This window comes from Nesoenas mayeri (assembly GCF_963082525.1).
Source record: "Nesoenas mayeri genome assembly, chromosome: 3".
Classification (NCBI taxonomy): domain Eukaryota; kingdom Metazoa; phylum Chordata; class Aves; order Columbiformes; family Columbidae; genus Nesoenas; species Nesoenas mayeri.
Window position 1 is genome coordinate 19,282,241 of NC_137544.1, and position 9,334 is coordinate 19,291,574.

Below are 9,334 nucleotides of genomic sequence, written 5' to 3' on the forward strand. Positions count from 1 at the left end.
AGAGTTCTGTTATTTTGATACCAGTGTTTATCATTCTTACTCTGGCAATTAAGGTCAGGAGAAAGCTGAGAGTAAACTGCAAGATTAAGGCTGATGAAAGGGTTGAAAGTGAATGATACTTCTCAACAGGACTTACTAGAGGCTGTAGGACCAACAGGGGATGTTGGCTGTTGAAGTCAATTATTTTAAAGAACTGAAACTTCTGGAGAGGATGTTGACCTGTAGCAGCCCTGACACGCAGTGGGCAGGTGTTAACTTCTGCTTGGGTTTGTAATGTGCTCCTTAAATGTGGACAGTACCAGGATTAGACCAGTTTATCTGTAATGTCATGGGGCTCGCAATTGAATTTTATCCAGAATCTATAACCAGAAATGCTTATAGATTGAATACTATGCATTAAAGGGTTCTGGTAGCATTTCTGAGAAATAGTGGTTAAGCCATTTGGTAAGTATAAAACTTTTTAGGGAGAAGAAAAACCTTTGAGGGATTGTTTCCTTTTTCAGTTTTTGTTTGTTTCTCTCCATCCTTACACTGTGTTTGGCTGTTGGTTTATTTACCATATAGATTCATAGAAGCATGCAGAACTGTGGAGGCTGGAGGGGTTTGCAGGCATGTATCTTGCCCACCCCAGCTCAAGCAGATCATCTGGAGGTCGCTCAGGATGAGAGTGCAGGCTGTGTCTCTATGGATGGCAGCATGTTTTACTGCTCTTTCCTTTATTTATTATTTCCACGTTGCGAGGTCGCAGTGCAGGCCTTTGAGGCTGGCGGGCAGCGCTAAGTTCAGTTGGAGCACTGCTGCCGGGCAGGCCGGGGTACGCACAGCTGCGCTTGCTGTGCGCCCCACGCTACCCTCTGGCCGCAGCTCGGTTCCACGGAGCGCTGCGGCTGGACATGGGCCGTGTCACCCGTGCCCTTGACCTGCGCGCTCACCCGGCTCAGCCTGCAAATGGCACGGGTGGAGGCTCCCGCCACAGCCCGCCTGCGCGGGACCGCTCCCGGGCCCTGCCCCGGCCCCTCCACCCCGCCGGGGCGGGCCGCTCCGCTCCGCCCAGCGCGGCCCAGCGAAGCATGGTGGAGGCCTGGTACATGGACGAGTCCCCAGAGGACCAGCGGGCGCCCCACCGCCTGCAGCCCAACTGCCCGGTCAGCCTGGAGCAGCTGCGCCGCCTCGGCGTCGTCTACCGCAAGGTGAGCGGTGGAGCGGGGCCAGACCGGGCCGCTCGGCGGGGCCCGGAGCTGACACGGGCCGGGCGGGGCCTCGCGGGCCTGGGGGCGGCGGCGCCTCGGGCCTCCCCGGCTGGACGGGGAGAGCCCCGGGGAGGGGCGCAGCCGCGGGGCCGTGAGGCAGCAGGCGGGTCCCAGCGCTGTCTGTGTGGGGCTGGGCTGGCCGCAGGTACGTCTGACAAAGCCGGCGTGCCTTGTGTGCCCATGGCAGACAGCCGAGCTGCCTTTGGAGCAGCCTGCCCCGCACCGGCACCCCTGACATCTGTTTTCACCTTAGTGCTCTGCATTGCATTTTAAGCTATTGTGTCTGAATACAAGTTTTTCTTCCCTGCCTAATTTTTAGTTGGATGCAGATAACTATGAGACTGATCCGTGCCTGAAAGAGATTCGGCAAGCAGAGAATTATTCTTGGATGGATATAGTAACCATACATAAAGACAAGCTTCCAAATTATGAGGAAAAGGTACGTGAGTCTCTGCTTTAAATGCAGATCTGCAGGCTGACGTGCAGCCACTGCCCAACACCTGCACACCTGAGCAGGGCCACAGGATGAGGCTTCCGCGTGTAAAACATCCTGTACTGAAATTCTGAACGTGAAAAAAGCAATTTTGATATTGTTTTAAAAATAACAGAAGCCCTTTGCTCCTGTGGGTTGCCATCAAAGGTTTTAAGGATAGTTTCCATTATTGTCACTTCAAAACTAGAGTCCCACCAGCAGAGCCCCGCCGGTGCTGACCTGTGCTGGGACAGCCTCCCAGGGTGAAGGCAGGCTGCCGGCAGCTGGGCACGGCCTTTGAAGCCTGGAACATCCTAATGGCTGCTTGCAAAATGCATCTTCTGAAAGTGAATGTTAACCTTGTGGAATCGGAGGGACATGTTCTCTGTACAGGATGATTTTTTACTTTGGGATGCTGGTACCTTGGCTGTTTCATAACAGCTGAATGGGAATGGTGCCAGGCTCTCAGATGAGCCTCCTAGAAGGACCTTTGTCCTCCTGGACCCTGAGTGCTGGCATGCTGCTCTGACCTGAGGACAGCAACCCTGTGGTGCTTCCGTGTTTTCATTAAATTTCCATTTACCAGGTGGTTTTAAGCCTGTTGTCTTACACTGGTTTTAAATTGATGATAAAGTGAATTAGGTAGTAACTAAGGTTGCCTGGGTGGGCTCTACCTGGCACAAAGATGGGCCATTATTGACAGGGCATGTGGACTTTTGCTCACCTTGCCATGCTGGATCAATCCTGGCCCAGGAACACCTGCACTGCTGGGGCTAAACAGTGTCCAGACCTGAGCACGTGGTAGTACCTGGCATTGCATTGCTCTCTTTGCGCTAACCTGATCAGGTCTTTGTTAACTGAACCTTTAAAGTGTGTTTTGTTATGTGCTGTGAAACGCACAAAGAATTCACCATTCTGGAAACAACGAGAATGTGGCTGCTGCTGCCTGGGAGTTGACAGCCCGGAGCTGGGGCTCGATGTGCAGGGGTGGGTGTGACATGCTGTTCACATCAGATTGCCACAGCTGGGCCACGTTTGGCAATAACTCCATTTTCACATAGAGTTGTAGCAGCCTGTGGGGTAAATTCAAGCCTACAGCAGTGTAAATGAGGGGGAATAATCTGTAGCTCTGTTTTATTTTTGCATGTCAGGAAAAAAAGTTGCAAAATGATCAAACTGAACAGCTTCAAGAACCAAATCCTGTGATGGGTAGCTTTACCTGCCTCTCTCCCAAACGGGTGTAAGCATTACTGTTATTCAGAGACTGGTTGTGTGCAGATACAGCTGCTGTTTCTTGTCAGAAAAATTCCTGTCTTTCAAGGGAAATGTAGCAGCCCAGTTAGAAGTGTCCTGAGGTCTGGCTGGCTGGATTGGCCATTTTATCCATGCTGATCTCATCTGTTGATTAAATGACTGTGGTTACCCTTTGAAAGCCTTTGTCTGCTTTGCCACATGATTCTACCAGATTTCTTTGCAGTTTTTCTGTGTTCAGCAGTTTTAAGAGATACTTGCTATTCCTAGATAAAAACATTTTATGAAGAACATTTACACCTGGATGACGAAATTCGCTACATCTTAGATGGATCTGGCTATTTTGATGTTCGAGACAAGGATGACAAATGGATCCGGATTTCCATGGAAAAAGGAGACATGATAACCCTCCCTGCTGGCATATATCACCGATTTACGCTGGATGAGAATGTATGTTGTTATAGATTACTGTAAGTTTTGATGACAAATCCATGAGACTCTATATCACGTTAGTAAGTACATGCCCTGAGACTTGCAGTTCATTAGCAAAACATATTAAATATGAAGTAGGAATATGAAAAATACTAAATAATTCACAGCATCTGAACCTTTCATCTCCCGGTCACAAATCCAGATTCCTCTCGTCAGCTGAACTGCAAGTGATTGCCACGTGCTGTCAGTAGCGGATCTTATGTGGCAGTGGCAGAAGAGCCGAGCCCTGCGGCTGTCACTCCCACAGTTGCCCCTGCAGTTGTTTGGGGTGGAGACGGTGTAGATGGATCCTTCTCTGCTGCCTTGTTGTGTCTCAATGAGGACAAACAGAGCATATCTGTGTCCAGCAGTGGCATTTTTCATGAGTGTTTAAATCCTTTCTATGAAGGAGAATTTAGGGTCCAGAGCTGCTACTTGCAGCTTGTGTGTGCTCCTGGCTTCACAGGAGGTGACCTGCTTTTGGAGAATATTTTGGTAGTGGGACTGTGAGACTGGCACATGTGGGCCTGATCTCTGTGTCCGACCTTATGGGCTCTTATAAATATATAACCTCAGTGTTACCCCTGGAAAATGGGGAAATGTGTGCTGTCTCCTGTGTGGCAGAATTCCATCTCTGGCACAGTCTTGAGGACAATATAATTTCGAATCAGCTGTCCAGATAGCAGTTATTGTATATGTAAAGATGGGATGTGCTGCTTTGATGAAAAACCCAACTTTTCATGTCTGCATTTTGAGATCCACAGTGAATCAGCTACAAATGCTAGTGTAAAGTTTTTTCTTTACAAAATAAAAATGTCAGGGTTGAGTCTACAAGAAGTCTTAAATGTTTGTCCTCTTCAGGAACTTTAGTCCAGAGGTGTCATCATCAAAGTAAATTCTTTAGGTACTTTTAGAACTTTGCATTTTGCAACTAAGTTCTTCAGGTACCTAAGTTAATTCTTGATGTTGCTGAGCACTGGAGTGCAAGATAAGCACTTAGCAGGGTTTACAAAATAGGCAGCGTCTAAACTTGTGGTGTAGTGAACAAAAGAGAGTTCCCCATAACTCTATGGTTGGAGCGCTTCTGCAGGACGTAAAAGCCAATTTTCTGCTGCCAGAGCTTGAGTTCTGCGCTTGGCATTCTTTTGATTAGCTGGCGGCAGGGGCTGTTGCTTTTTCTTTTGGAATCTAGAGTCTCTTCTCTTCCTGTAGCATTAATTTTTGGCTAGTTATGTACTCCCCGTTCAGCTTTCATGGCTCTCACTTTAGAGCTTCTGGTGTTGCTCAGGCATTGTTTAGCCATCTTGGGGATTCTGATCACTCTTGTTTAACTAAGCAAGTAGGAATTAGATGCTGTATTGCTCAGTATTGTGGATCTGGTGCAAAATGATTTGCATAAGACAGGATTTTTTTCATTTCTTTGAAACAAGGAGATGTACTGTCCCTGCCTGACCTGGAGGCACAGGTTATGACACAGCATATTGCTAGGTAGCTGAAAAATCTCCCACTGCAGTAGCTGGGAGCAGGAGCAATGGTGTAGTGGCACCATTTCCTGAAACATACAAAGCTTTCAGTCAGTCTTGAAATAGTTTCAGAAATTGCTGCAGAAGTGCAAATGGAACAACTTCAGAATTAAGACCTCATGGAAAGGAAGTCTCTTGAATTACTTATGACTTCTTGTTCTTTGACAGAATTACGTGAAGGCAATGAGACTCTTTGTTGGAGAACCCGTCTGGACACCGTACAACAGGCCGGCTGATGATTTCCCTGCTCGGAAACAATACCTGAAGCTTTTGTCTGCAGAAGCACAGTAATGGTGCCTGAGACCTGACAGGTGGAACAGCCTGAAGCCCTGTCAGAATTAATGTGACTGGTGACTTATATTTACATACACACTTAAAATCACAGTATCATAGAAAAATTTAGGTTGAAAGGTCATTTGGAGGTAATCTAGTCCAACCTCCTGCAAAGTACCATGCCAACTTCAAAGCTAGACCAAGTTGCTCAAGACTTGAAGGTTTGGAAACCTCCAGTGGTAGATAGAGGTTCCACAGCCTGTCTGAGCACAGGGTCCAGCACATAGCCGCTCTTGTGGACAAGCACTTGTTCTTCATGGCCAACTCCCTGCTTGCAGTTTGCGATTGTTGTTTCTTGCCCTTTGATTGAATGCCTGAGAACAGCCTGACTGTCTTCTCCACAGTTTCTTCTCTAATGGGAAACTGTAGTTAGGTCTCCTCTCAGCCTTCTCCAGGACAGACAAAACCAGTGCTGGACTTGCTGCACTCTGAGTTGTTAAGAGAGATGTTCAACATGCTTTGCCCTAATTTTGACTACTGAGGAATGCCACATGAATGCCACCTGCCTTGAACCACTGATTGTTTTGAGCCTGAGGGTCTAGAAGTTTTTCACCCACATTGTAATTCATATTCTCAATCCAGCTACAAGGCTGTGGCAGGACACACTGTCCAAAGCCTTGCTGTGGTCACTGTGTCCCCTTTGCCACCGAGCCAATCCTGGCCTCGTGGGTGGCAATCGGGATGGTCAAGCAGAATGTGCCCTTGGTAAATTGGCATTGACTGGTTGTTCCCTGTTACCTGGTATTTCACGTGCCTGTAACAGTTTCCACAAAGGCTTATTTTGTCATTTTCCTGGGGACTGAATTGAGGCTGACCAGCCTGTAGTTGCCCAGATCCTTTGTCTTGCCTTTTTCCAGTAAAAAGGCTTCCCTGGTCACTGTGACCTTTCAAAGCTGCCAGCAGCCTTGCGGTGACTTCAGCCACATTTAAAGCTACTCAGGAATCCATTTTCTAACCTTTTTTTCCTTGATATTTCTGACAGTTAGAATTGAGAGCGGTGGGCTACATTAATATTCATTCTGCTCTGAATCCATGCTAATGAACTATGTAGGATTCTCTTTTTAATTAAAGAAAATAAACCTTGCTTTATTCTTGTCTAAAAATGTTCACAAGATAAATTTGCATAATCAGCATTTTAGTATGCAGCTTCCCTAGTTCTGCCCTGGTACATAAAGCTGTGGTTTTCTCTCAGTAAAATGTGACAATTTGCTCTTGAGTTATTAATAAAGTTACTTTGATTTGGGCGTGCTTTTTTTGTTCCTTGTGCTGACGGTAAGGACACATTGAACAACAGTGTTACTGTAATTGTTAATCAGTTTTTATTCCCTGTGCTGCTACTGACTTGTTCTGTAGCGTGGGACAGATCATTAACTGCGTGCCTCAGTTTCCTTAGCTGCGAGATGGAGAAGAGCAGATTAGACACGCTGGTCCAGTTTTCAGAAAATGCCTTGTGGTTACTCAGGACATGCAGCTCCTCAGCAGTGGACACAGGAGCATTTTGGTATGAATTTTCTCTTCACAATGATGAATGATGTCAGCACGGCAGAGGTTCTGCTTGCCTCAGCTCTTCACGGATGAGGAGGAAAGCATGGGCTGTGTGTTGGTTGCAGCTCGTGTGTGGATTTCAGCTGGATACCATGCGGACTGCTGTCTTGCAGCTTCCTGAATAAACAACTGTAGAAAGAAGATGAAATTGGGGCTTACATGAATTTTCCTAAGGTAGCAGACAGTAGATAATTCTGTAGGGTGTGCAACATGGCCATTCTTCAGCAGGCAATGTTTTCCTCACTATGTAGCAGCCCTACGTTAACCACCTCTAAGTGCTTTATTTCTGTAAAAGCATTTCTAAAAACAAAGCTGCACTTTTGAAGTGAAACTGCACTAGCTTTTATTTTAAAGTTGGAAAAGGTGAGTAAAAAAGGCACGAGTTTATTGGCTTAGCGTCTTGGGTTGCACGCTGGACAAGGTGCCAGTGGAGACTCAGTTTGAGGGAGGGGTGCAGGCACAACCCATGCTTGCCACGTGCACCCCCCCTTCACTCCAGTTGGTCTGGGCTGGCTTCTGTGCAGTGGTTTGTAAGCGTGGCTGAAAAATCGGTGCTCCTGGCAAGTGCACGTTTTAACTGCAATCAGGCACACACGGGCTGGGCTTGCGTGGGCGCTGTGCTGGGTCAGGTGCTGCATACCCAGTTCGGGGATTTGTGTGTCACTGCCCTGGGAGCAGCACTTGAGTCCCCTCTTGTACAGCACACTTGGGCACCCTGGTCCCAATATAAACTTTGGGGGTTTTTAAAGTACAGCTACAGGAATAAATGACAGCTACTGCCTGTGGCAAGTTTTATTTCTTTGACTTACGTGCCACAGAGAATTGTGTTTCCACATGCAAAACAAAATTACTGCTTTCTTCTGGTGCTGGTCCCACTCCCTGGTATGCAATCTAATTCACACTCCTCCTGCTTTTGTTTTCTTTTTGCTAAACAGAAGTCAACATGAGACTTTCCACTCCTCCTCCGTGTCTCTCCATTTTGAAGTCTCTTGCTGCAAAAGGAGAAGCAGAAGCAGGGTCCGTGGGCTCTCAGGAACCCCATTTACTGCACAGCCATCCCATAACGGACTAGGGGAGCGACTGGGAAGAGCGAGCAGGTAACACACTCTTCTTGAGAGAGTTTTACGGTTTGGAGGCAGCAGTGAGGGATGGCCAGTGCAGCAGCTGCCTGCAGCGATGGCTTTCAGCAGCTCGCTGATGTAGGGTGTGACCTGGAAAGCAGGACTGAACCACCTTGTTTTGTTGCCTCTCTGGAGAAATATATACACCCAGTACAGCTCCCATCTCCCCGCTGTCAAGAATAACACATGATCACAGTGCTAACGTTCATTCATCATTTTCATAGCACAATGCATTCTGCTGCTGAGAGGTGGTGGAGGCTGTGGGGGTCTCACTGTCTGTGCTTTTGAGACCATGCCCTTTAGTGCTATAGGTGTCTTTGTAAGGGTGAAAGCTTTGCTCTCTTAAAGTGTCTTTTGTCAGCCAGGAAAAAAGCAATTTGGGGCCGGTATAAAGATTCTACACCTGTGAAGAGATTACATGGGAGATTACACTGTGAGGAAACAGCTGGGCAGAATAAAATGTTAATAGAAAACACTCCAGAGAGTGGAGAGGAGGGAGGGAGAATGTTCCGTTCCTTCAGATGAAAATTGCAGTGTATTTTCATGGTGATTTTTTGTGTTTCTGTGTGTGTGGTTTTTGTTCCACTCCCCCCCACCCCCATCTAAAAGAGCAAAGCTAAATCAATTTTTGGTCCGAAACCATGGGTCTGTTTTACTGCAGCTAGTGGAAAATCTCAGTGCATTGGTGTAGTATGAAAATTTATGTCAGTGGTTCCAGCAACAACACTTTGGCAGCATTAACTCAGGCAAGGGAAATATTTCAACTCCTCCAGGATTAAAGTTTTTTGTTTGTTTGCTTGTTTGTTTTTAAATGGTAGGAGAAGTGGTAGTGAGCTGAGGGGTTTGCAGGCGATAGCTTTTTTGGTACCTGTGTATTATTTTCCACTTCAATCGCAGCTTTTCCCAAGTGGCATATACCTCAGTTTCTCATGATCTGCTTGAGAGAGCAGTGGCCTTGTTTTCTGCTAGTAAACTATAAGAAAGCTGTGGATGGTCAGTGGGCTTTTTAATAAATTAGGTGGACAACCAGATGGCTGCGAAATCTCTGATGCTGCCCTCCCTTGTTATGTGTCCTGGGGCAAGTGTCTTTGGCTGATATCCTAATGCAAAGACATTTCATAACCAGTTAGTTAGACTGGTAACATCCACACCAGGCACTGAGGGGTGCCTACAAAGGAGTGTAGGAAAATGCTGACAGCGAACCTGACAAGTATAAAGTCTTCCTGCACTCGGAGCATCTCTCGGAGGAGACGCTCTCCTGCCTGGTTCCTGACTCTGGGATTTAGTTTGCACGAGGAACTGCTCAGAAGGGATGGTTTCCTGACAAAGGCCATCATGTCATATCAGCTGGCAGACGCCACTGCGCGT

General features: G+C 47.1%; 1 protein-coding gene across 1 annotated transcript; it reads left to right on the forward strand.

Annotated features, from left to right (window-relative positions):
- The first annotated feature begins 1,021 nt into the window (after window positions 1-1,021).
- On the forward strand, window positions 1,022-6,544 carry ADI1 (acireductone dioxygenase 1). Its single transcript, XM_080342051.1, has 4 exons — window positions 1,022-1,190; window positions 1,570-1,689; window positions 3,244-3,423; window positions 5,136-6,544. Exons 1-4 carry the CDS (start codon window positions 1,071-1,073, stop codon window positions 5,256-5,258), a joined length of 543 nt encoding a protein of 180 aa, XP_080198177.1. The 5' UTR covers window positions 1,022-1,070; the 3' UTR covers window positions 5,259-6,544.
- Window positions 6,545-9,334: the final 2,790 nt, after the last annotated feature.

What these genes read in the sequence shown, in the direction of transcription:
- ADI1 (XM_080342051.1), top strand. Translation starts at nt 1,071, where the DNA reads ATGGTGGAGGCCTGGTACATGGACGAGTCCCCAGAGGACCAGCGGGCG. An exon ending in TCGGCGTCGTCTACCGCAAG is followed by an intron (nt 1,191 to 1,569) that starts GTGAGCGGTGGA and finishes CCTAATTTTTAG; the next exon opens with TTGGATGCAGATAACTATGA. An exon ending in TTCCAAATTATGAGGAAAAG is followed by an intron (nt 1,690 to 3,243) that starts GTACGTGAGTCT and finishes TGCTATTCCTAG; the next exon opens with ATAAAAACATTTTATGAAGA.